The sequence below is a fragment of the Benincasa hispida genome, chromosome 9 (assembly GCF_009727055.1).
Source record: "Benincasa hispida cultivar B227 chromosome 9, ASM972705v1, whole genome shotgun sequence".
NCBI classification, from domain to species: domain Eukaryota; kingdom Viridiplantae; phylum Streptophyta; class Magnoliopsida; order Cucurbitales; family Cucurbitaceae; genus Benincasa; species Benincasa hispida.
The window spans coordinates 72,128,312-72,155,734 of NC_052357.1; the positions used below are offsets into that span (position 1 = coordinate 72,128,312).

Sequence of the window (27,423 nt, forward strand, 5' to 3'; positions counted from 1 at the left end):
AAAAAAAAAAAAAAAAGTGTTGGCTATAAACATGTTGATTAGTTGTGAAATCACTAGGGATTTTATTTTATTCTTATTAGGATATTTTTCCTTTTCTCTAATATAAGAAGGCTTTGTATCTTATGATCGATTCACTGGAATACAAAAACATCTGATTCCATTCAAACTTAGAAAGAGTTATAAGACATTTTCCTATATCAATTATCAACCAAATAAATCTCTCAAAAACAATATTCAAGAGGAAGATTTCTATAGTATAAACATAATTCAAGCAGACATCTTATATTAGTGCAGAAATGTAACCCCCTTTTGCTAGTATAGATTGAACACTTCTATCCAGTCGGAGAAATTTGTTGCAACTTCCTTCGGAGGGGGTTTCCATTTGTTTATATCTTGAAAAATAAGATGATGTTAGTGAACACATACAGAAGCTGCTAATGGCGATTACCTGAGTTCAATCGATAAAGGAGGGCCTGCTTTTGACAATACGTCGATCAGCTTACTATCAATTGAATTCCTTTCTTCCAACAACCTCAGCAGTCGGCCTTCCAAGGCTCTGATGAGTGAGGGGAAAATGCTGATAATAGCCTGAGATCAAATGGTCATGCTAAGTTCTGAGGTCCGCCACTCTAATATGTTTATTGAAAAGCAATTATTCTTTTTTATTATTTATTTATTTTGGGAAGATAATAACAAGAATTCCTTGAAAATTTTGAGAACCTTTCTTCGTGAGAAACAACTCCTAAAATTGAAAGAACCAAGATATCCTATCAATTCCAATTTTCTAGAGAGAATGCAAAGCTCTCCAACTATCACACATTAGAAAATGAAAACAATCAGTTCAAGTCAGTTGTTCGTCCAAACCAACACCAAAGACTCACATTATAATACGAAAAATAATTAACTAAAATTACACTGTATGGAAAACTGAATGAAACCAACAAAATTTATACGCACTGAACGGACCCAACTATTTTTTAGTTTTACACCTTAAAAGACGGAATCAACATGGTTAGGTCAGTTTTGTCAATTGTTTTGTCTCACCTAGCATGACTATCTCTAATAAAAATATGATTACAATATGAAGAAGCTAAGTAACAAAAATTTATAAGTGTAAACCCTAAACCCTATACCCAAAAATTTATAAGCACTGAGCCGACCAACTATCTTTTCGTATTTTATTTAAACAAAACAAAACTCCACCAAGAAGCAAAGTAACCTACTCCAAAATCTCCTTGTCATCAATTATTCTTTCATACAAGCTTCTGCAGTTCGTTCAGACAAAATTTCCAAGAAGAAACTTTGATAGCATCTAATCAATGATAAATCCACAAACACAAGAAAAAGGAAATCAAAGTTCCTAACATCTTCTAACCACCCATTGTGTTTCAACTTCATCATGAAGTTACAAATATTTGTGAATGCTAGAGTTAATTGCAATTGTATTCTTAAGATTACATTAAAATATTTAATACACCCTAACCTATCAACCTAGGTGTTTATGTTTAGGGATGATTAAATGCATGATATTCCTACTCCAAATAATAACATTGCTTTGAAATTACTAGGAGTTATCATTTAAAAGGAATGAAAATGAATATGTTAAATAAACAATGTAATATAAATAAGGCCCCATCAGCCTAGAATCAACATATTGCAATTCTACTTACCAGTAGAAGCTTGCCAGTAGGCCCCTCCAAATGTTTGTTTCCAATTCTGTCACTCAAAATGCAGTCTAATGCAAAGTGTATATGTTCTGTGCTGAATAAATTATACGAGCACTTTAAGGAGAGTGATTTCAAAAACTCAAAATGAATCTGTTTACTTCCTATCATCCTCAACAATTTGTCCTGGCAAAAAAATAATGATAATAATCCTATCAGTCCATGCAAAATGACATACATCAAGCATTTATGAAAAAATCCCACAGAGGAGAGTAAGCTAGTCAAGGGCTCATCTGTCAAATATATACCCATATATATTTATATTTTCTTTTGAAAAGGAAACACCACTTTTCATTGATGAAATGAAAAGAGATTAATACTCGAATTACAAGAAACAATTGAAGCCAAACTTTTTCTTTTCCCTTCTCCTGATAAATATGATTTTTTCAGTTCAATGAATATGAGATTTGAAAACAACTAATGAGATCATAAGGGTTTACGCAATGAACAAGCAGAACCAGTAAATAAAACAGAATCAAGGTCATTAATGCTCATTGCCAAAGAAAACAAAAGAACCACTCAACCTACCCATAATCAGTAAACCCAGAAAAGTGAGTTTGAGATAACTTTGTGCAAACTTGTAGCAATGCAACATTTGCCAAAGAAAACATAAGAACCAGTCAGCCTACCTGTAACTCATAATGAGCTGATTAAGCATACAAGGCACACATTGACACAGTTGAGAAATGCAACATTTATCCCATGAATTTTAATGAAACTGTTTCATATAAATTTAATATTTTGTAAAATTTTCGTATCTTGTAAATATTTTGAAACTTTTCAAACATCGTAAAACTTCAATATTTCAGAAAAAATTAGTAACTAGATCCAGTTATTCTAGATATATCTCTTCCCTTGATTGTTGCAGAAAGGACTGCCATACCTTCACTACTTACACTTGATGTTACAACTTTCTTTTTTCAAAAAAGAAACGTGTTGCTAGATTCTCTTCTACATTGAATTTCAAGAGAAATGCAATTAGTAATGAAAAACATGTGAAAGGTCATTTTACCTCCCTCTATATTCCTTCACTGACTTCAAGAAAATAATTTTTAAAAATATAAAATATATTTATAAAAATATTTACAAACTTACAAAAAGAGAATATTTTAAGGGAATTCCACTTTTTTCTCAAATTTTTCTCAATCCAAATTTTCATGGACTTTGGCCACTATAGAACAACTCCATAGATCTCCGAACCTCCATTCAAATCTAATAAGTACCAAGAAAACCATCCATCTTGCCTCTAATCTTGCATAACGAATGGTAAAGATTCAAAATCAAATAATATAAAGAGCAGCAGAAAAAAAACTGAAACAACGTATAATTCAACCAAAGTATCAGCCAAAAAATAAGAAAAAGAAAAGGTAAACTACGCACTCTAGTGGCCTCAGCTTCAACGATTGTCAACTGATCAAGTAAAAGCTCCAAAGAATTAAAAATATTATTATCTTTAATTTGATTTAATTTATGAAAGGACTCCTTTGCTTTCATAGGATCAGGAAAGCAAGCTGCCATTTTGATAAATGCAGTTTCAATTTGCTTTTCTATTTCTTCTGACCGGTTCTCCTGTTGCAACAGAACAACAAAATGTTACAAGAAAAAGCAATCCATTAAATTGTATGTTTAGAAAGCATCAGTGACTTGTTAAGAAGCTTTTCTAAATCATAATTCAATTGTTATAATAAACCATGTTATGAATTTTACCTTTGGCAAAAACTTAAAAGGAAACAAGAAGTACATAGGACTTTGATTATATGCTTAACAATAGAAGGCATGCCTCACAGAACCACTTGGGGAAAAATATAGAGAGTTGAGTTTTTCTTTACCCCTTTTTCATGAAAATGGAGCAAATTACAACTTTGCAAGATTAATCACCAGTATGATGTGTCGACTTCTAAAATGCATTTTGCACAAGAATTTCATGCTCCAATGAATTAAAACGCATTTGGAAGACTCAATAAGTTCTAGTGTCTTTATGTACGAAACAAATAAAATATAAGTGTCTTGCAACTACACAAAGAGATCAATATTTGTTAGGGTACCTCCTAACAAGAAAACTCAAGAACATAGAATACAAAGAACAACAAAGAACACAAAGCACATTAAAATATAGAAACGTATATTGAAATACCAAAAGAAGTTGCAATATAATCATAGCCATTCGAGAGGCTTACACTCTCCCAAATTCCCCTACCAGAAATTCTACTAAAATCTTGACATATCTCAAACCCCTAATAGTCTCTATTTGTAACCCAAAAACTCAAACAAACTTACTAGACTAGTTACTAATATGCCCCTTACTAATAATAATAACAATAATCCTACTATTTCCCTAACTAAGATTCTCGCAATATCGTGAACAAATTAATCTATATTCCAGCAAACAATTTACCAAACTACAGAATTAGAAAGAGAAGTTAGGCAAAATACCTTGTCCCTTTTTCGTAGACCCAAATAAGTTCGCATTTGATTTTGTAACCTACAAAAGCAAAAAATGAAAGAGAAATTTAAAACGTCGTAATTTAATCTTACCATGAAAAGCATGCTAGTGAAATACCTCTGTTTTTGCAGCAAAACATATCCGAGGGCCTTTTCATGATGGTTATTGAAAAGAGAGAATAAACGAATCCAGTGTTTAGTTCTTTCCTCAATGGAGAGATCAGCTGGGAATAAATCTTCCACAAGAACAAGTTCCATGCACTGGGACCTAAAATGTGGTAATAATTGTTATATTTGAAGATAATGTAATAGTTTCAATTCAAGGGATGATGAGCCAACCTGAACTCCTTGCAATCTTTATCATAGCAAAGCATCAAGACTTTACATGGGATCTGTTCAAATGCATCATTCATATTTGATTGGCCTTTAGAACATTTATCACAATAATCTCGATATGCTTCCAACAATTTCTGAAGGGCTTTTTTCCTTACTGATATCTACAAATTAAATATTAGGTGAGTTTTGATTGCTCAGTGCACACAGAAATCACATACAATAAAATACCATACCCTCTTATCTCGTAGTCTTTCAGCAGCTTGAGATATTAGTGTCGGTGGAACAAATTTGATATTTGATCGGGCAATATCGCAAACAACAATTACCGCTTGTGTTCTCACTCTATCATCCAAGTCTAGTAATCGTTCTTCCACTGCAGCTGATATGTTCATGTGTACCAACTAATCAGATATACTACACATAATGGATTAAGAATCTAATAGCATCATGACTACTTAGTCACTGACCAAGAACTTCCATAGATTCTGAACAATCAGGATTTGCCAGATAACAATATTTAGCACATTGGATGGCATGAATTCTAACTTCTGCAGACTTGTCACAAAACCTATTCAAGAACTCCATAAAAAGTCCTCGATACTTCTGTGCTACACAGTGTCCAGGTAGAGATAAAAGTCTACCAATGATTTTAACTGCTTTTATTCTAACATCAACCTGATCCGTCTACAAAGGATAGAGATATAATCAGGAAACAAACTGTGAAACCTCCAAATATACAAACGTAGTCTAGAAGGGGTAAAATGGGAAGTGGCCAGGAAAAATCAAAAGAATTTTATAATTACTCTTCGTCTCATAATAGACCAATTGGAGATTTTTAAGGTCGTTCATTTGGTCTTCTTCAGCCTTTTGTTAACTTCGTTACATTATAGAGACCATTTACTAGTTTAAAAAAAATGAGCATAACAAATAGGCAAATGCCACGGTCAATTTAATAAAGTGAACCAACCAAATTAAGAAATAAAATGACATACCAAAAGCTCCAAAGTCAAGTTTGGAATCACAGGAAGAAGCATTTGAGGGACACATTGGAAAATTCTAAAAATTATTTCATGGTAAAATTCTTTGAGTTCACTCCCCACAACATCTCTCTCTGAAATACATGATGTTAAGAATCCACAAATTAATGGTTCAAGGGTCTCAGCACAAGTTCCAATGATGGAACCTGCAAGGCGAGAAGCAGCCGTAGGTTCACCCTGAAAAATGTGAAAAGGAGAGTTGTCAGAAAAACACAAAGTAACGAACACGTTTAGAAAGCAATATCTTTATGTTTTCAAATTAAATCAAGGCATAAAATAGAAACACAAATTTCCTAGAAAAATAAATGAGGTCGTTCTGCAGTGACCTGCAAAAGAAGAGTTTGCTTATAAATTGGAAATTATTAGCACACTGGAGATTAGATGTAGATCTAAAAACAAGCACCTATAATAGGGACAAAAATTCATAAAACAAAGAATAAATATAATTTCTTGATGACTTGCAAAAGGAGGGAGACTGCTTATTAATGGAAATTATTAGCTGTAGATCTAATGACAAGCACCTGGAAGTCATTGTCAGATGGCTATTAACTAAGACCCATAAAGAGAGGAACGGTCATTTACAAGAATTCTCAAGAGAGGAAGAACCATTAGATTTTGTTTAAAGTAGTGTATTTGGCCCTAAGGACATTTTAGTCGTTTGTTATACTCTGCTATTTTAGTGTGTGCCTTAGTTATTTATTTGGCTTTATCGTACCCCGTAAAGATGTGAAAAATTAATAAGAACTCCTATATCATGGTTTTTTCTCTCTGGTCTAGGGTCTTCCACGTAAACTGTGTGTTTTCCCTTTCTTCCTTTGTCTATTTCAATATGGTATCAGAGCAGGTTGAGGAAACCCTAGCCGTCATTGGTGAAAACCCACTGCAAAGCTCTCAGCCTATATCGACAGATGGAGTTAGCGATTCAGTCGCTGGAACGAGTGGAGCCGCTGCCAAGGACATCCACGTCTCTGCTGTACAGGCGGCGGTTGACTGTTATCTCAGGACAGCTCTTCCATTTTTTTCTAGGGCAGACGACGCAGCAGCCGACGCATCTTCCAATCACCGGCGCATTTTGGTCAAACGGCGCCGTCACAACAGCAGCCGCCGTTCCAGAGCGTCAATCTGGTCAGTTCTTTTTCGCATCCGCCATACCAGCCGAATACGTCTGCGCCGACTCCACAGCCGATCGTCTTAGCCATCCGCACCAACCACAGTCGTCCGCTCCCTGGCCCGCCTTTGCCGTTGCACGATCGACCTCCATGACACCAGATCTGCTCAAAACGGCCACTGGGCAGCCAATTCCTCGCCCTAATCTGCCGAACTCCGGCCATCTTGATCGAACAAACATGGGTGACGTCCGATGGTGCGTTGCTGAGTTGGGGGAATCATCGTCATTCCACAGTGGGCATCGACCAAATGGTTCGGCGACAACCAGCCAAGTGCAGCCTACTCTGGCCAACCTTGAGGCTGCCAATTCAGTGGGTCTTTCCCCAGTAGTGGTTCAGAAGCAATTTAATAGCCTCCAACAACAAATTGCAGCCCTCAGGACATCCACAAACCTCCAATCGAACTCGGTGAACCCAGAATTATCTTCACATCTTCCGATGTACACAGAAAATCCGGTAAATGCTTTTCCTGCTTTACCCACAACGAATATTTTGTCTGGGTTTGTGGGAAACTCTGCAGGGTGTATTACAAGAGAAAAACTGAATGGCCAGAACTATTTTTCTTGGTCTCAATCAATTAAGATGGCCCTTGAAGGGCGTCACAAATTTGGGTATCTAACTGGTGAGATACCGAGACCAAGGCCGGGTGATCCTCAAGAGCATGTTTGGAAAGGAGAAGACTCCTTGCTTCACTTAGTGTTGATTAACAGTATGGAATCGCAGATAGGTAAACCTCTCCTATATGCTACAATCGTTCGGGACATTTGGGATGTCGTTCATAAATTATACTCTAAGCGATAGAATGCGTCACAGTTATACAACTTGCGAAAACAAGTCCACAAGTGCAAACAAGGGACCATGGACGTTACATCCTATTTTAACAAGTTGTCCTTAATATGGCAGGAAATTGACTTAAGTCGAGAAATCGTCTGGGATTGTCCGTGTGATGGAGTACAGCATACAAAACTGGAGGAGATCGATCGTGTCTACGATTTTCTTGCTGCTCTAAACACCAAATTTGATGCAGTCCATAGCAGAATACTGGGACATAGACCAGTCCCTTCCCTTATGGAAGTCTGCTCGGAAGTCCGGTTGGAGGAAGATCGATCGAGTGCCATGAACAATTCTAGTCCCAATTCTATGACTCTGCTGCCTTCGGTGCAAAGTCGGCCAGGTCTGATAGTGATAAGCAGAACAGTAAAACCCCTCCGATCTGCAAACATTGCAAAAAGTCGTGGCACACGAAGGATCAATGTCGGAAGCTACATGGTAAACCATCGAACGGCAAATGTCGCCTGCGGAATGACAAGACAAAATCTAGTCGAGCTCTTGTAAGTGACTCCACTGATGTTGCATCGCAGTCTCAAGTGGCTAACTAAGCTGATCCAAGTACCGTTGGAATCGGTACTATTGCCCAATAAGGTAGCTCTCAATCATTTAGTTTCCTTATTGAGGAGAAAGAATCTTGGATATTGGACTCTGGAGCAACAAATCACTTAACTGGTTCATCTGACCGATTTCTCTTTTACTCTTCGCTTGCTGGTAATGAGAGAATTCGGATTGCAGATGGATCCTTTGCCTCCATTGCAGGGAAAGGCCATCTATCTCCCTTCAAGGGTTGGTCTTACAAAATGTGTTGCACGTCTTGAAAATTTCCTACAACTTACTGTCTATCGATAAAATAACTAGGGATTTAAACTGCAGAGTTATTTTCTCACAAGATACTGTTTTGTTTCAAGACTTGAGCTCAGAGATGACGATTGGCACTACCCGACATAAGGGAACTCTATTTCCTTTCTGGCGATGTTGTCTCTAGGAGTTGTTCTAGTACTAGTTTATGATTTTCATTTACAATTTATATGGCATTTCCGTCCCGGTCATCCGAATTTTCAGTATATGAAATATTTATTTCCCCACTTATTTCATAGTATGGATGTTTCTGCTTTATCTTGTGACGTATGTATACGTGCGAAACAACACCGATCCTTCTCAGCCTTACAAACCTTCCCAACCTTTCCATTTGATTCATTGTGATGTCCAGGGTTCTTCAAATATTACTACTTTGACCGGCAAGTGATGGTTTGTAACATTTATTGACAACCACACACGCCTTACGTGGTTATTTCTTCTCACAGACAAGTCAGAAGTAACATATGTGTTCCAACAGTTCTATTCTACGATTGAGACATGGTTTAATACCAAGATTGTCATTCTTTGAAGTGACAATGGGCAGGAATTTGTCAATAACACTCTTCGTGAGTTCTTAACTTCGAAGGACATTGTCCATCAAAATTCATGTGTCTATACTCCCCAACAGAATGGGGTGGCGGAACAGAAAAACTGTCACCTCATTGAAGTTGCCCGGTCACTTATGCTCCCTTCGTATTTATGGGAGAATGTTGTTATTACTGCAGTCTACCTCATCAATCGGATGCCCTCCCGTGTTCTTAAATTCCAAACACCACTTGAATGTTTCAAGGAGTCTTATACTTCCACGCATCTCATTCCAGAAGTTCCTCTTCGAGTGTTTGGATGTACTATCTTTGTCCATAGTCATGGTCCCCAACAAACTAAATTTTCTCCTCATGCTCAGAAGTGCGTCTTTTTGGGTACCCTCTTCACCAGCAGGGCTATAAATGCTATCACCCATCCTCGAGAAAATATTTTATCTCTATGGATGCGACGTTCCTTGAGGATAAACCCTTCTTTCCCGTTAGTCCTCTTCAGGGGGAGAGCAGTGATAGTAAAGAGCCTAACACATCCATATATTCTATTCCTTTGGATATTCTCCCTAATCCTGATCCTTCTCTTCCCACAAAAGACCCGATCCTTCCCACAAATAACACTAACCCAACAAATGGTCCTATCCTTCCCACCAATAACCCGGTCTTTCCCACAGATGATACGGTCCTCCCTACGAGACAGGTACCTTGGAAGACATACTATAGGAAGAATTTTATAAAGGAAATAGCATCTCCTGTTGTATCACCGAGTACTAGCCATGAATCAGAACCGGCACCAACTCAAGGTACGTTTATTCCTGATACTGTTTAGATGATAATGGTTGTGTTGAAGGCGATATAACTGAAAAGGATGAGATTGGTTCAGACAAAGGCGAGACCGCAGGTAGTGGTGAGTCATCAGGGCACAACTAAGCAAAGGTGATTACCAATCTAGTGAGAAACCAAGAAAAACCAGGGAGTATGATGCTTCTCTTGATATTCCCATTGCTTTACGAAAAAGGACTAGGTCGTGTACCAAGTATTCCATGCATAGCTTCTTTTCGTATAGTAACTTGTCGTCTGGGTTTAAGACCTTCACACTACTAACTTAGACACTGTAGTAATACCAACTAATGTGCATATGGCTATGGAAATTCCTGAGTGGAAGGCTGTCATTATGGAAGAAATGAGAGCCCTGGAAACTAATAAAACATGGGACCGTGTAGCTCTCCCTAGAGATCATAAAACCGTTGGATGCAAATGGGTGTTCACGGTTAAATACAAAGTCGGTGGAACTCTAGATAGATACAAGGCCAGACTGGTTGCTAAGAGGTTTACTCAGACTTATGGGGTTGATTACTCGGAAACCTTCTCTCCAGTAGCAAAACTGAATACAATTCGTGTGCTCCTCTCAGTGGCAGTTAACATAGACTGGCCTCTCCATCAACTTGATGTAAAGAACGCATTCAAAATGGTGAGTTAGAATAAGAGGTTTATATGAGCCCTCCTCTTGGATTCGAAGCTCAGTTTGATCATCAGGTCTACAGAAACAGTATTGTGATCTGGAGTTTTGTATTGATTGATTATTCTTAAAATATACAAATTATTATTTCCCAAAACAATATAAATACGAGATGCCAACCCATCCACGCTCTCTCAACGTGGGCATAGACAAGTTTTCATTTGCAATTCTAGCTCACCAAGATCCTGTTGATCACGTTGAGCCTTGCCAAATAACCGAAATGTCAAATTTCCTGCACCAACAAGGTCATCTGCTTCGGATGAACTCATAAATTCGAAGGTCGGCCAAGAAGTTCACATTTTTCCCTAGTTAATACTACTACATGAAAAGAATAAACAAATTTTCTGAGCATAAAAAGATCATCGGGTCTATAAACTTAAAAAATCCCTATGTGGATTAAAGCAGTCTCCAAGGGCGTGGTTTGATAGGTTCACCACCTTCGTTAACTCCCAAGGGTTCATTCAGGGGCATTTTGATCATATTTACAAAAAGGTCAGCATCTGGGAAGGTGGCAGCTTTAATTGTGTATGTTAATGACATCATTCTATCGGGGGATGATAAGGTTGAGATCGTCAGACTAAAGCAGAAAATAGCAGATGAGTTCGAGATTAAAGACCTAGGAAGCTTGAGATATTTCCTTGGAATGGAAGTGGTGAGGTTGAAAGAGGGAATATCTGTGTCACAATGAAAATATACTCTGGATCTGTTAAAGGAAACCAGTATGACTGGATGTAAACCTATTGATACACCTGTTGAAGTCAATGCTAAGTTGGGAGATTCTGTCGACAAAGTTCCTGCTAATAAAGAGAGATATCAGTGTCTAGTGGGAAAATTAATTTACTTGTCTCATACTAGACCTGATATTTCCTATGTCGTTAGTGTGGTTAATCAGTTTATGCAGGCTCTTTGTGAGGAACATATGGAGGTGGTCACTCGAATACTGAGGTATTTAAAGTTCACTTCAGGAAAGGGCCTGATGTTCAAGAAACATGATGGGAGATGCATTGAGGCATACACTGACTCAGATTGGGCAAGATCCGTTACAGACAGAAAGTCAACGTCAGGATACTGTACCTTTGTGTGGGGTAATCTAGTTACTTGGTGAGTAAGAAACAAGGCGTTGTTACTAGAAGTAATGTCGATGCGGAATACCTGTCTCTTATACACATCTAGATGTGTATAAGAGACAGCCTTTGTGTGGGGTAATCTAGTTACTTGGCGGAGTAAGAAACAAGGCATTGTTGAAAAAACAGTGTTGAAGCGAAATACAGGGCTATGAGTCTAGGCATATGCGAGGAGATATGGTTAAAGAAAGTCTTGTCTGATTTTCACCAAGATTGTGATGCTCCGATGAAACTCTATTGTGATAACAAGTTAGCTTTAAGTATAGCTAACAACTCGATGCAACACGATAGGACTAAGCATGTGGAGATAGACAGACACTTCATTAAGGAAAAGCTGGATAATGGCAATATTTGTGTTCCCTACGTTCCTTCAAGTCAACAGGTAGCTGACATTCTCACTAAAGAGTAACTAAGGCAAAGCTTTGACGTCTGTGTTAGCAAGTTGGGTCTCATTGATATTTACGCCCCAACTTGAGAGGGAGTGTTGAAAGTAGTGTATTTTGCCCTAAGGGCGTTTTAGTCATTTTTTATTCTCTGCTACTTTTAATGTGTGCCTTAGTTATTTATTTGGCTCTGTTGTACCCTGTAAAGATGTGAAAAATTAATAAGAACCCCTATATCGTGGTTTTTTCTCCCTGTCCTAGGGTTTTCCATGTAAACTGTGCGTTTTCCCTTTCTTCCCTTGTCTATTTCAATAGATTTCATTGGCCTCAGATTCATGGGATGTAGAAAAATGTGCAGTGTCATTTGGGCTTTGCAAAATCGTGAGGAGAGTAAGACCTAGATATTGGACTTGTCTGCTTAAGTCAACATTTCTGATAGTAACCTATTACCCTTCTCGTAATGAGGGTTGACTATGAACTCGAAGAGTTTTTATGTAGTGTAATTGTCTAACTGTTTTTTTTAACTTTTATGTTCTAATAATAAAATTTAGATTTAGTTAACCATTTTAACCATTTTTCCAATCCAATAGATTTAGTTCGTCTAAATCAAGTCATGAAAGATAAAGATGTTGCAATAGATGAGCTAGCACCAGAATGGTCTTTCCTTATATCCACTGAGTCCAAGCTGGAACATTCAAGAAATCCATATGCATTTCTGAAAAAAACTCCCAACAAGCACAAATGAAGCTGAAGCATCAAGCATCAATGGTTAGCATGAAATCATCAGAGGAATGTGAAAGGTCGCTTCAAGCATCAATGGGTTAGCATGAAATCCTCAGAGGAATGCGAAAGGTTGCCTCCACAAATGCTACTGAAAACGAAGCATTCCTCACCAAAGGAAAGCGCGAACTACTCAGTGGAAGGTGAAAGGTCCCCCTTCAAATGCGACAGGAGTCAAATCCTCCACAATTGGCTGGCGCGACCTTCTCTATGGAATGCGAAGAGTCTCATTTAATGATGAAAGAGAAAAAAATTAGATGGACCAGTGCTCAATGCTTCCCCCTCGTTGGTAGTTGAAAAGGTTAAAGAAAAAGAATCCACTTCAGCACAAATCGATTGGGATCCACATTTTTCGCAAGTTGAAATCACTTTAATTAATAAATTTGATGCAGTAGTCGAAGAGTCTTTAAGAGTTCATTCTTTCCCTAACAACCCAAATTCATCCACGCCTGTTCAGAAGCCTTTGGAACCTAAAGAGACCGGAACTCCATCATTCAGTAAGAGGTGTACACATCTCTTCTAGCCTTTCCCCAAACATTTTGCACGAAGACGAAGATCTCATATCATATCGTGGTCCTTTATCACAAACTCGGACCTACTTGAAGACTGTTGTATTAGGCTTCAACTCCCAAATAGCATTACAGAAAGGTCTGTCAATCATATTTCTAAATGCCATTCCTATAATCGTTCATTATTCAAAGCTTCAGACCCAAATTTTTCTCCCGTGCAAGGATCTCCAAGTCATGAATCTCACACTCCAAGAAGACTCTCACATGACTTCGACGAAGTGTCAATTGCAAGTGTAAGTAGTGAAGAGCTTGAAAATGATATTTAGGAAGATGATCACAAGATAGCTGGAAGAAGTAGTTGGTGTTGACTCAGCACTAAAGCTCCTATTTCAAGATGAGGAAGAACAGGGGATAGAAAGGAAAGAAGTTTTGTTCTCAATTCCTCTCAACAAGTCAAACATACCTCAGGAACTCAACTCTTTTTTGGAAGACTTGTGACATTACCCTGGGTTAAGCAGAAGATCGCATCAATTGCCCCTTCAGAAATCACTGAAATACGAAGCTCAAATGAAGATCATTTTGTGGAACATTAGAGGGCTTGGAGATAGAACAAAAAGGTTGGCAATTAAAAGATTCTTGAAAAGAATAAATCCTGACCTCGTGCTACTTCAAGAAACAAAGAGAGACTACTTTGATCTTACCTTTATAAAAAGCATTTGGAGCTCTAAGGATGTGGGATGGGCTTATGTGGAGGCTTCGGATAGGGCAAGAAGCATTTTGTCTATGTGGGATGAAGGTAAGATTTCAGTTTTAGAAATTACTAAAGCAAAATTCTCTTTGACTTTAAAATGTCAAACAAACTATAAAAAAAGATGTTGGACAACAAATGTGTACGGCCCAAATAACTATACAAAAAGAGAAAGCCTCTGGTTTGAATTGTCTTCCTTAGTTGAGCTTTGTGATGATCCATGGTGCCTTAGAGGGGATTTTAATTGCATCCGTCGAAGACAAGAGAGATTTCCAATGGGGAGAGCAACAAGAGAAATCAAACACTTTAATAACTTCATCAGGGATTCAAATTTACTTGAAATCCCTATGTCCAATGGAAGATTTTCTTGGTCAAGAGAAGGAGAAGTGGTATCAAGATCTCTCATTGACAGATTCTTTATTTCTCACAATTGGGATGAGATCTTTGAAGACTCAAGAGTGTCAAGGCAAGTTCGAATCATTTCAGACCACTTTCCTCTATTATTTGAAGCTGGTGCTTTTGAATGTGGACCTTCTTCATTTAGATTCTGTAACAGTTGGCTAAACAACAAGGAGTGTTGTCGGGTGATTGAAAGATCATTGATGGTAGGGGTCAGCAAGGGTAGGCTGGCTTTATTTTTTCTGCTAGACTAAGAAGTGTGAAGCAGTCCTTAAAAAAATGGTTAGTAGAACACGAAAAAAACCAGAAAATTAAAGAAGACTCACTATTGAAAGAAATAAAAAGAAGAGATACGCAAGCTGAAAGTTATTAGGATTTTTCAGTAGAAGAAGATTTAAGAATTTCTTTGAAGGTTGATCTAATGTCTCTTTATCAAACAGAGGAAAGAGATCCCATGCAAAAGAGCAAGCTGAAGTGGTTACATTTGGGAGATGAGAATACCAATTTCTTCCACCGCTTCCTTGCAGCCAAAAAGAGAAAAAGCCTCATTGCTGAACTAATCAATGAACAAGGAGCTCCAACTAAATCCTTCAGAGAAATAGAAGCAATTATATTGGAATACTATTCCAAACTATACTCAAAATGTATGGGTTCTCGCTCAATCCCTTTGAATCTAGATTGGCCAAGAGTTTCAGCCGAACACAATAATCAGCTGGTATCAAAATTTAGCTCATTAGAGATTAAAAATGCAATCAAAGCATTGGGGAAGAACAAATAGCCAAAGTCCGGATGGTTTTACTATAGAATTCATCCTTAAATTCTGGAATTTGTAAAAGGACAGTCTTACGAATGTCTTTGAGGACTTTTATCACAATGGTAAGCTTAACTCATGTATTAAGGAAAACTTCATTTGCTTAATCCAAAAGGAGGCAGTTTTGGTAAAAGATTTCAGACCCATCGGCCTATCCACCATTGTTTATAAGATAATAGCCAAAGTCCTTTGTTATTTTGTAGATACGATGATGGAATGCTAGATAATCTTCGAAAAACTCTTGCATTATTCAAGTGGTGCTCTGGTCAGAAAATAAATTGGAAAAAGTCTGCCATTTGTGGAGTCAATATAGAAGAAGATAAGCTGCGAACAGTAGCCTCAAGGCTAGGTTGTAAAACATTGCACCTTCCTTTTTTATACCTTGGCCTTCCCTTGGGTGGTTACCCAAAAAAAATGGAGTTTTGGCAGCCGATTATCGATAAATTTCAGAATAAACTGGATAAATGGAGAAGAAATAACCCATCAAGAGGAGGTAAGGCAACTCTATGCAATTAAGTTCTCTCTATCTACCAATCTACTATATGTCTTCCTTTTTTATGCCAGAAAAGGTGATCTCTACTATAGAGAGAATTATAAGAAACTTCTTTTGGGAGGGCCATAAAGGTGGGAAACCTAAATCACTTGGTAAAATGGGAGATTGTCTCTAAAAAGCAAGAAGATGGAGGGCTGGCACTAGGAGGGTTGAAGGTAAGAAACTTGGCACTTTTAGCTAAATGGGGATGGCGTTTTATGCAAGAAAATACCTCTCTTTGGAGACAAGTTGTTAAGAGTATCCATGGAAGAAGTATCTTTGATTGGCACACTTCTGGAAAGACATCGTGCAGCCTTCGTAGTCCTTGGGTTGAAAGTAGAAGTATTGGCAGCCTTTAAGCTAGGAAATGGCAGCAGAATAGCTTTTTGGCATGACCGTTGGATTGACACTACTCCCCTTAAAAACAGTTTTCCATCCTAGTTCGGAATTGCCACCAATCAGAATGGATCTGTCTCGAATCATTGGGATACTCAAACTTCTTCATGGTCATTATATTTCAGAAGACATTTAAAGGAAGAAGAAATTTCAGAATTCCAGAATCTGCTTTCCTTGGTGTCCAAGAAGGAACTTTTGAACTCCAAGATTCTTGTACATGGTCCCTAGAAGCCTGTGGTTCCTTCACAGTAAAATCACTAATTAAACACCTTTCTTTGGCTTCACCTCTTGACATTTGCCTTCAGAAAGCTTTATGGAAGCCCAATAGCCCTCGGAGAGTAAACATTACAGTTTGGATCATGCTTTTTGGAGCCCTAAATTGCTCTTCAGTCTTACAACAAAAACTGCCCTCCCATTTTCTTTCTCCCAATCAATGTGCTTTATGTAAATCAGAAGGGGAGGATCTCCAACACTTTTTTTTTTACTGTGTTTATGCTAGAAACTGTTGGAGAACTCTTTTTAAAAGCTTCACCATTTGTTGGGTCTTCAACAACGTTTTTAGGAGTAATGTGCAACAGATCCTTATTGGGCCTTTCCTCAAGAAATCTTCAAATCTATTGTGGATTAATGCAATTAAAGCTCTGCTCGTTGAACTTTGGTTTGAAAGAAATCAAAGAGTATTCCAAGATAAGGAAACTCCTTGGTTTGCTCGGTTTGAGGCTGCCAAACTTAACACTTCACAATGGTGCTCTCTATCTAAAGTATTTGCAGCATACTCTCTACAAGATATTTGTTTAAATTGGCAAGCTTTCATCCATTTGGACTGACAGAAGCATAAAGCTAGTGGACTCTTTTTCCCGCCTAGTGTGGTCTAGCAACTTAGGATTTTGATTTTGCTTTTGATTTACTTTGTATTATGTTCTTTGAGGGCTGTTTTCAGTATCTCATTTGTTGCTTTGTAAGAGTTCCTCTTATCTTTGTTATTTGAGTTAGTTGGTTTGGATATGATGAGGGCGCTAAGGGGGTGTCAACCTAGTTGAGATGTCCGGGTGCGCCTCTTGATCCTTAGTTATGTATTGTTTTGTTTCAAGTACACATCTCTTATACTTTCTTTTTATACATTAATAAAAAGAGTTGTTTCCTCTTCAAAAAAAATAATAAAACTTAGATTAAGGATTGTTTACCTCACAAAGTTATTTCATTATCCTTATCCTTAAACCTAACCCAAATATAAAACGCCCAGGTTCCCTTGTAAACATTAGATTTTTATCAATCAAAATTTCCTTCTCTCACCAAAACAACTAATTACTAAAACTAAACTATGCAAGTACAAGAGGGTCATAATAACAATGACTAAATTTTGTCTCGTAGGTAAAATTCTCCGTATGTTTCTAATCAATCCAAAGGGTAGGGAGGAAAAGACATCAATCTATAATCGTTACCTTTTCCTCCTTTACAAGATTATGCAAAACAACATCTACAAGTGGTGGAGAGGCATCCTCGCTTAGAATATGGGTCATTATGGACAAAATGTTGTCAACCAAACTAGGCTCGTGATAGTCTCTATAAAGAAAAAAGAGCTATTGTTAATATGGAACAATTCAAAAGGGTTGTTACAGTGAATGCAGCCAAACAAATAAAATATAGAGCAGCATGTATTAACCGAGGCATACATAAGTTGGAGTTTGAGATCCAACAGAAATTATTACATTAAACATACTAATAACTTATATGATCCTAAAATACATATTTTCTACAATTAATACTTTTTCTTCTATTTCAAGCTTGCATGTAATAGAAAAAACGAGAGAGCAAACTGCCATGTTATAGACATTTTAGTTGAGGGCTGGAAAGGGAAACTTATTCAATAATCCCCAACACAAGGGAAATTTATCCACTACCTCGAAGGAAATTTGCTTAGTTTAATAACAAAATGTAAAACGAACCTTTTTTTAAAAAAAGGAAACAGACTCTTCATTAAGATAATGAAATGAAAAAGCACAATATACAAAAGGAAACAACAAGCAACAAAAAACTAACCACGAACCTTTCTAAATTCTTCTGTGAAAAAAATCCTTTAAAAGGCACAGCCACAGAATAAATTAAATTCTTACAGTAATTGATGTAAGAAGAATAGTAATATTCTAGGTTAATTATCTTTTTACCCCAACTTGTAATAAAGCTCTATAGATAGGAATTTTCCCCTCTTGTATCAAACACATCATCATTCTAATAAAAGATTCACAATCTTAATTCTTGGAGGATTACTCCTTGAGGCTATTTAGGCTATATCAATTTGGTATCAGAACAACCATCTGGGCCAACGTTGACTGCCACCCATGGAAGACTAGGAAACTCTTGGTAACATCGATAGCTTCATGAGTTGTGTTCATTGCTGAACAACCCACGTCTAATTAGGGGGAACCCTTGAAATTCCAATAAAGAAAAAAGAATACAAAGATTTTTAAAGATTTCGTAAGAATAGACTGTTGTCAATCACAAAATATGTCTAAGAAAAAGTACAGCAGTTGGTATGGGTAAGAAAATCAAATTTACTTCCAAAAACAATGTTGGAATTCTGACTCGAGTGATTCAAAGGAAGAATTCCAACATACAATTCTGCCCATGCTTGATTTTCTCAAAGAACCTATCATTATCCACGTTGAAAATTTGATTGATGTTTCTAAGGTAGTCTAGGATGGAATAAGAAGGCAACAATACCGAAAAAGGGCCTAACAATCCAATCAAACCCATTTTTCAAGAAATCGATGTAAAGATTGGGAGTTAGTTGAATTAAAGAATCATTAATGATCATTAAGAATAGATGTTTACAGTCCAAGACGAGCATTCAAGACTCGAAATTACTCTTTTATGAAACACGGTCAAGAAAGGCTGATTCGAGAAAATCAATGGATGAGTTCTATACCCACTAGGAGATTGAAACATATACAAGAATCCAACAAAATAACTACTTTGATCCCGTAGCATTGGAGGAAATAAAGAAAACAACAAAAGAAATCCAACATTCATTGGGAAAAATGACTCAATGTATTGATCATTTATCAATTCATTTGCAAGAGTTCAAGAACGAATTGATTTCATATATAGAAGAAAAAAACAAAGGAATCATGGTTGGAAACTGTTAAACTCTTAGGTTTGAGAAAGAATCAGAATGCTTTATTCATTCACCAAATATATGAATATATACAAGTGTATAAAGCATAGAAAGGAAAATATTACAAAAGGAAAATATCACAAAATATGTAAAGAATGGAAAATCCTAATTATAGAATTATAACACTCCCCCTCAAGTTGGAACATATATGTTAATCATGGCCAACTTGTTACATAGATAATCTATACGTCTTCCATCCAATGCTTTCGTGAAGATATCTCCTAATTGTTCTCCAGTCTTCACATATCCTGTAGATACCGACCCTTGTTGAATTTTCTCACGTACAAAATGGCAATAAACTTCAATATGTTTAATCCTTTCATGAAATACTGGATTAGACACAATATGAAGTGTTGCTTGATTATCACACCACAACTTTGTCGGTGTGGTGATTTCAAATCCCAACTCAACAAGAAGTTCATATATCCAAATCAATTCACACACAGATTGTGCCATTGCTCTATATTCTGATTCTGCACTTGATCGTGACACCACATTTTGCTTCTTACTCTTCCAAGAAATCAAATTACAACCAACAAAAACACAATACCTTGAGGTTGATCTTCTGTCTTCTTTAGATCCTACCCAATCGACATCTGAGAAACATTCAATATTAGTATGACCATAATCCTTATATAATAAACCATGCCCGGGAACAGCTTTCAAATAACAAAGAATTTGTTCCAATGCAGCCCAATGATCAACTGTAGGACCTGACATGTACTGACTCACAATACTTACTTAATAGGCTATGTCGGGTCGAGTCACTGTAAGGTAATTAAGTTTTCCCACTAACCTCCTATATCTTTCAAGATCTTTTAGCAGTTCTCCATCTTTTGTGAGCTGTAAGTTGGGCATCATTGGGGTACTACATGGCTTAGCCCCTAGCTTTCCTGTTTCAATCAACAAGTCAAGTACATATTTTCTCTGTGATAATAGAATTCCTTTCTTGCTTCTTATTACCTCAATTCCTAAGAAGTATTTCAACATGCCCAAATATTTTGTATGGAATTGACTATGAAGAAAGGTCTTTAGAGATTGGATACCTGAAGCATCATCACCAGTAATCACAATATCATCCACATATACAACTAACAAGATGACACCACCCTCAGATCTCTTAAAAAAGACCGAATGATCTGACTTACTCTTCCGCATTCCAAAGCTTTCAATCGCCTGACTAAATTTACCAAACCAAGCTCGTGGGCTCTGCTTTAATCCATACAAGGATTTACGAAGGCGACACACCGTTCCATTCTCCTCTTGAGCAACAAACCCTGGTGGTTGCCCCATATATACCTCTTCTTGAAGATCACCATGAAGAAATGCATTTTTAATATCAAGCTGATGTAAAGGCCAATGATTGATTGAAGCTAATGAAATAAACAACCTCACAGATGCCATTTTTGCTACAGGAGAAAAAGTATCAGCATAGTCAACGCCATAAGTTTGTGCGTAGCCTTTCGCTACGAGGCGCGCTTTTAACCGAGCAACAGAACTATCAGGATTGACTTTAACTGCAAACACCCATTTGCAACCGATAGCCTTCTTTCCTGCAGGGAGAGAAACTAAATCCCAAGTATAATTATCATCTAAGGCAGTCATCTCCTCCACCATTGCACACACTAACCAGGATGAGACAAAGCCTCATGAACAGTTTTTGGGATGGATACAGACTCTAAGGATGCAATGAATGAACATATGGAAGGTGACAAATGGTTATATGAAACAAAAGAGGAAATAGGATGAGCATAAGTATGTTTACCTTTACGAAGAGCAATAGGAAGATCATCACCCGTTTCTGGATCCAATGACGAAGAAGACTCTAGTACAGGACATGGAACTGGAAGAGGTTGTCGTCGAGTATAGACCTTAACGATGGGAGGAAGAGATAAATCAGGAAGAGGATCGGAAGGAGAAATAACTGTGTAGACAAGGAAATCATCCTCTAATTCCTTATGCTCCCCCTGACTCTTATTCGAAGAGAAAGACGGTGATGAAAAAAATGAGATATGTTCAAAAAAACGTGATATCAGGAGAGACTAAATATTTATTAAGACTAGGGCAATAACACCGATACCCCTTTTGAACAGGGGAATAACCAAGGAAAATACATTTTAAGGACTTTAGATCCAGCTTGGTATGTTGAGGCCGAACATCCCGAACAAAGCAGGTACAACCAAATATTCTGGGTTGAATGGGAAACAAATGTTACTTGGGGCATAAAGTACGAAAAGGTATCTCACCCTTAAGAATGGAAGAGAGCATGCGATTTATTAAGAAACAAGCTGTGGAAACAGCATCAGCCCAAAAGGATTTTGGAACATGCATCTGAAACATCAAAGCTCTGGTTGTCTCAAGGAGATGATGATTCTTTCGTTCTGCAACCCCATTTTGAGATGGAGTATCAACACAAGAAGATTGATGAAGAATGTCATAGGCATCTAAATAAGACTTGAGTGTATGAGAGAAAGTATTCCTTAGCATTATCACTCGTTAGGATTTTTAAGAATTACCACTAAACTGAGTTGAATTCGGCATGAAGTTACGAAAATGAGAAAGTATAACTTCAAAAACGACTTTTCAATAAAATATAACATGTAACGACGAGGAATAGTCATCGAAAATGTAACAAAATACTAAACCCCCTTTGGCTCAATAGGACATAGGCGCCCAAACAAGGCAATAATGGATTAATTCAATAAAGGAAGCACTAGCTCGTTTATATTGACTCAAGGATACGAACTCAAGTACGATGAAATTTAGCAGAATTGACATGGACTCCACAATGCGAAAGTAAGACACAAATGTGAAGTTTGTGGACGGAAGACTTCTTATCACAGCAAGTAGATAGAACGAGACGACCCAAACGACCAATCTCTTCAAAGGGGAACGACTGCTAGAAGCATCTATATGGCCGTTAGGCCCTGTTCTGTGGTTCAAGATTGTAAATGATCCTCAATCTTCCCGCCCTACAATAGTCCTGTTTCAGTTCGTTTAAGTTCCTTTGAAATAAGCAATAACCAGGAAAAAAAGAGACACAGCCAATTGAAGATCATCGAGTGAGTTTACTGACCGAATTCAAATGTAAACGGAGAAATTGTTGGTAAAATTTTAAAAACTAATGACAAAGGAAATTTTTGATTCGAGTTGATGATGGACATTCGCTGATCCTAAAAAGGAGATAGTGTAGTATCCATCAGGCTATAGTGACATTAGGTGAAGAGGGTAGATGTACAAAGGTAGAGAATAAACTGGGGTTTACTCGATGACTATGGTAGTGTAGCGCCAGAGTCAATGATGCGCCATTTTGACGTGGAGGGAAAGAAGTCATTTAAGAAAATGTTACCTGTCTGCTACGATATGGTCGTAATGGGAGTAGAAGATGATGCCCTCATGACTCTTGATACTGCTGAAATTAGCAAACTCCCCTGCAGAAATCATAAATTGACTTGTCAAGATTATTCAGGATGTAGAGGCGACATGTGCAGAGGGTAATGGCATCCTCTGACCCTTATTCAGCAATCTTCTGCATTTCACGTTTTCGTATAGCCCAGGTTTATGACAATATAGCAAACAACACCTCCTTGATTTGATCTCCATTGAATAGTAGTTTGGATCCATTCAACTTGTGTTCAGATACTTTTGACACCATAGGAACAATTCTCAACATTTGTTGGTTTCTTATCAGCCATTACCTCAAAAAAGTTAGACAACAGACAGCAAAAGAATCAAACCCTAATTTATCCGATAGAGATGTCTACACAAGCAATGAGTATATCTATATATCATCAACAAACACACCACCAAGAAGAGCACAACACTGAGAAAAACCTCACTGAAGACGGACGAAAAACAGGTGGTACACGCGCCGGGCGTGTGGGACGGACAGCAGGCTGGAACAGGCGGCGCCGTGAGCCTCACGCACTGGTCATAATGCAACCGGACTTCAGGGGTTTTTGTAGATCGACGGTTGGGCTTCTCTTTGGAATGGGCGGTGTCGAAAAAAACAGCCTTTTTTTTTTCCCGCGGCGACGGCTGATGACTGTGGTGACGGCGAACAAACCAAAGACGGCGACTGTGAGTAAACTCACCTCTCCACAAAACCCTAAACGTATCACAAATGGGTTATAAATTCTCAAATCCCAAGGTTCACAAAAACCCTAAGTTTATTTAGAGAGCTCTGATACCATGTTAAACTCTTAGGTTTGAGAGAGAATCAGAATGCTTTATTCATTCACCGATGATATGAATATATACAAGTGTACAAAGCATAGAAAGGAAAATATCATAAAATATTTACAAGAATGGAAAATCCTAATTATAGAATTATAACAGAAACTTTTCAACTAGAAAATCTTGAAGATAAAATTGGGAAAAAAACTTGTTGAGACCTATGTAGTTAACGGAGGTGATTGGGACAAAAATCATGCGAACGAAGTAGAAGAAAAAGAAGGAAAAGAAGAATTTGAAAATGCTAATTTGGAAATTGTCTCAAGTGAAGAAGAAAAATCCAATGAAGAAGATGGAAAAGAGGTATCGAACACCGAGCAAGAATCGAGCAAGAACAACGAAACATTGATTGCGATGGAAATTGATCGCCAAAGTGTCGAAGAACTTGAAGCAAATTATAAAGAAGACGTGATTCTTGAACGATTCTCTTTGGAAGGTGGTTTTTTAGTGATTTGTCCTTTGAGTAAAGTTTTGAATAAGCTTGAAGGAAACATCTTTTTTGGGTTTACGGCCAATGGAGAAGTTTATCTTTTGGTGGAAATATTGGATTTTTTATCTCGAATTTATCCCTTTAATCATAATATTTTTGTTCAAAATGTAGGAGGTTGGTTTGGTCATACTCCGTTGAACAAGTTTATTCCATTCCTTGTTTGCTTCATAATTTTTTTCTTTTTTTCTTTTTTCTTTTTTTGATGAGAGCAACAACTTTCATTGAGAAAAAATGAAATAATACACAACCGTACAAAAAAAATCCACAAAAAGGGGAGAAACCCTCTACAAGAAGGGACTCCAACTATACAAAATCAAATCAAGAGGAAAATTACAAAAAGACTTAGAAATCAAGGTCCAATGAGAAACATGAAAACGCACCAAAGACCAAATTTATCTAGCATCCCTCTCAATCCCCCTAAACACCATACTATTCCTCTCACCCCAAAGCACCCACATAATAGCAGAAACACTAGCATGCCAAAGAAAATGGCCTCGCTCCCTAAATGGTGAATTGAGGAGGAACTCCTTGATCATATCTCTAACACCTCTGTGACGAACGCACATCATGTCATACGTCTGTCTCTTATACACATCTAGATGTGTATAAGAGACAGTATTAATACGGCCGTGAAGAACCTCCCAAGTGAAGAATCTCACCTTTCTAGGAACCTTAATCCTCCATAACAACAAAAAAAACAGACTCACCCATAGGAGAAGGGTTAACCAAACACTAGAAGAAAGACTTACACGAGAACACGTCCAAAGAATTAGGGCTCCAAACTCTCACATCTCACCTCCAAGACGAAAAGGGTAACTCTGAAGAAAAAAGAGGAGGGCTACCACATTTGTCGTTTCCCTATTGGAAAGAGCACGACGAAACCCGAAGGAAAACGTACAAGAGCTCCCTGTCCACACAATAAAATCCATCACAAAACGACTTTTAAAGGAGGACAAGTGATATAACCGAGGAAATAACCTACAGAGAGGTCTCTCCCCCACCCAGTGATCTTCCCAAAAATAAGTCTTTCTCCCTTCCCCCACCACACACCGAACCCAAAGAACGAGTTTTTTTCTTAATTTTTTTCTTTTTAAGACTCAATGACGAGTTTTCTTCTTGGAGGGGTAGAATGATGTAAGAAGAATAGGGGTTAATTAGGTAATTAGGTAATATTCTAGGTTAATTCCCTTTTTACCCCCACTTTTTTGGAGGATTACTCCTTGAGGCTACTTAGGCTATATCAATGATAAACTACAAATATCCTAGTATACAATACAAGTTGTACTCTTGAACACAACAAAATTGACCTATCAAAGTTGAAAGTATTTTTCGACGATATTTGGAAAATTTAAGGCCTTGAGTTGTCAAATAGTTGGAGGAATAAATAAAAAAGAGTAACTTGAAAAAACAAATTGGCATAACAGGAAATCAATAAAATTTATTAAACATGCTAGGAAAAAATGTGCAAGTACCAATACTAGAGAAGTGCAAGATAAAGGGTTCTGACCTCAAAGAAGAGAAAAATGTATTAAACATCTCCAACACCAAGTCGTCGCATCCAATGTCAAGCATTATCACATAACATTTACATCGTGCCACTGTCTCTAGTATTTTGACCCTCCAAGAGAAAAGTGGACTCGTCGTATCCGCTAGTTCCGAAAAAGAGCTCAAAAGAAGTGTAAAAACATCCTATAAAAATTATAATCAAAATTAAAAAGTAAATAAAAAGATGGATAAATTGGTTTGTAAACAGAAAAACGAATTAGCAACATGAAGACTCGAGCATGCATTTCATCAAAATTAATGAATTGTTACCCTTAAATATTTGTCTTCAAAAGGTGGTTCTGGTGCCATGACCCGAAAAATTTCAGTAATACATATAGCCAATAGAAGTCGTACATCTTTATCTCTATTCCGTAAAAGGCCATTAATTATTGAATTCCTTAGAGGCTTTGTACAACCCTCCAATTTCTTGGCTGGTTCTGAATTCACTCTAGAGACGTGCGACTGTTCCAAAGATGCAAACGCATCTACAACTTGCTGCAGTGGAAAATTTGAAATGATAAAGATTAAACTAGAGGACATGATGATTCATGAATTGGCACAAACAAAATAAGACTGGGAGTTTTATTTATGAGATAACAAAGGAACTAGTGAATTGTTTTCAATCTAATGAATTGAGAAAATCATAGACATACTTGAATTTAAGTATGAAATCAAACTACAGCAGGGGAACCAACAACTTTAATGTGGACTTTTTAACAGTCAAATGGAATTTGTTGTGTCCATCAGCTCAAGACCTACTAATTTTAGATCCACAGAGAGATAAAGAGGAAGAACGCGAGCAATCAGTTGTAATGCTAATTTTATTGCTTCGTCTCAAAGTTGTTGGAAGGTCCGAGTCAAAACAACAGCAACAAACTATACACGTTCTACCTTCTACACCAGTACGAACAGAAGCATCTCATCGTCGCATTCAAATTGGAGACAATTATCAAATAAGATACAGACACCGACAAATGTTCCCCCTAAATCTTGAACAAAGCCCTAGAAAAACCCTTCGATCTTCATGAAAAAAGAAAGAGAGAAAGAAAGAAAAAAATCGTGCGTCGACTTACAATTAGCAAGAAAATAAAACCATCTACTTATTCAGGACGGAAAGAAGAAGACTCCCAACGACAATGTGATCAAGACTCGCTGAAGAGACATTACTAAGCGGCATACAAAAAGAAAATTCAATGTAGAAACATTACTCGGAGGGATTTGATGATGTAGTCCTTGGTTGGACGAGAGTGTTTGCTCAATTTAGTTCCGACGTCGCGGATAAGTTGCAGCGAAGACTGATCCATGTGCCGTGTACCTACAGCTCCGCTGTCGCCCGGTTCGAGTTCCGCCGCTACACTCCGGTTGTTGCCCGAAACCGTCCGCTTGTGTAGAACTTCAGAATCCGTCCAGCAACTGCCTTCGTGAGATCAGTACCCGCCGTTCTTCGTGAGATCACCAAAAGCCCAAACTCAATTACCAGACTGCAGCCCAATCTGGCTTCTTTTGATAGTCCGTTTTGGCGGGATTTTGAAAATGGGCAAATATTGAAAAGAGCTGGTTGCACAAATAAGAATGAGACCAAAAATAACTAAAGATGTAGGACAAAGATAAATATATTAAGGATATAGCATAAAATTAGCACTATATATCACTGATAGTAGCTACCAGTGATAATTATATAGGTAGATGACTAAAAAGTCCATATATTGCACACCATTTCGGGCTTCTTCTTCCGATTTTCTAAAATTGAAAGTTATCACTGATAGCATTTATTAGTGATAGCAGTTATCAATGGACCACTGATAGCATTTATTAGTGATAGCAGTTATCAATGGGCCACTGATAGTTG

General features: G+C 37.4%; 1 protein-coding gene across 5 annotated transcripts in view; it reads right to left on the bottom strand.

Annotated features, from left to right (window-relative positions):
• Positions 1 to 27,103, bottom strand: part of LOC120086565 (sister chromatid cohesion protein PDS5 homolog A) — a 49,696-nt gene extending 22,593 nt beyond the window's left edge. For 2 of the 5 annotated variants that reach the window (XM_039043281.1, XM_039043280.1), the window contains exons 1-13: positions 26,783 to 27,103; positions 25,845 to 26,069; positions 25,537 to 25,718; positions 17,574 to 17,694; positions 5,495 to 5,716; positions 4,970 to 5,186; positions 4,736 to 4,881; positions 4,506 to 4,663; positions 4,285 to 4,434; positions 4,158 to 4,206; positions 3,105 to 3,293; positions 1,671 to 1,850; positions 449 to 588 (exon numbers count right to left, since the gene is read on the bottom strand). In XM_039043281.1, the coding sequence (XP_038899209.1) occupies positions 449 to 588; positions 1,671 to 1,850; positions 3,105 to 3,293; positions 4,158 to 4,206; positions 4,285 to 4,434; positions 4,506 to 4,663; positions 4,736 to 4,881; positions 4,970 to 5,186; positions 5,495 to 5,716; positions 17,574 to 17,694; positions 25,537 to 25,718; positions 25,845 to 26,069; positions 26,783 to 26,878 (2,075 nt within the window). In that variant the 5' untranslated portion in view covers positions 26,879 to 27,103. Of the gene's footprint in view, positions 1 to 448; positions 589 to 1,670; positions 1,851 to 3,104; positions 3,294 to 4,157; positions 4,207 to 4,284; positions 4,435 to 4,505; positions 4,664 to 4,735; positions 4,882 to 4,969; positions 5,187 to 5,494; positions 5,717 to 17,573; positions 17,695 to 21,071; positions 21,763 to 24,825; positions 24,936 to 25,536; positions 25,719 to 25,844; positions 26,070 to 26,782 lie in introns of those variants that run through there. The other 3 variants (XM_039043283.1, XM_039043284.1, XM_039043282.1) reach the window with 3 other exon arrangements.
• Between the last annotated feature and the right edge of the window lie 320 nt (positions 27,104 to 27,423).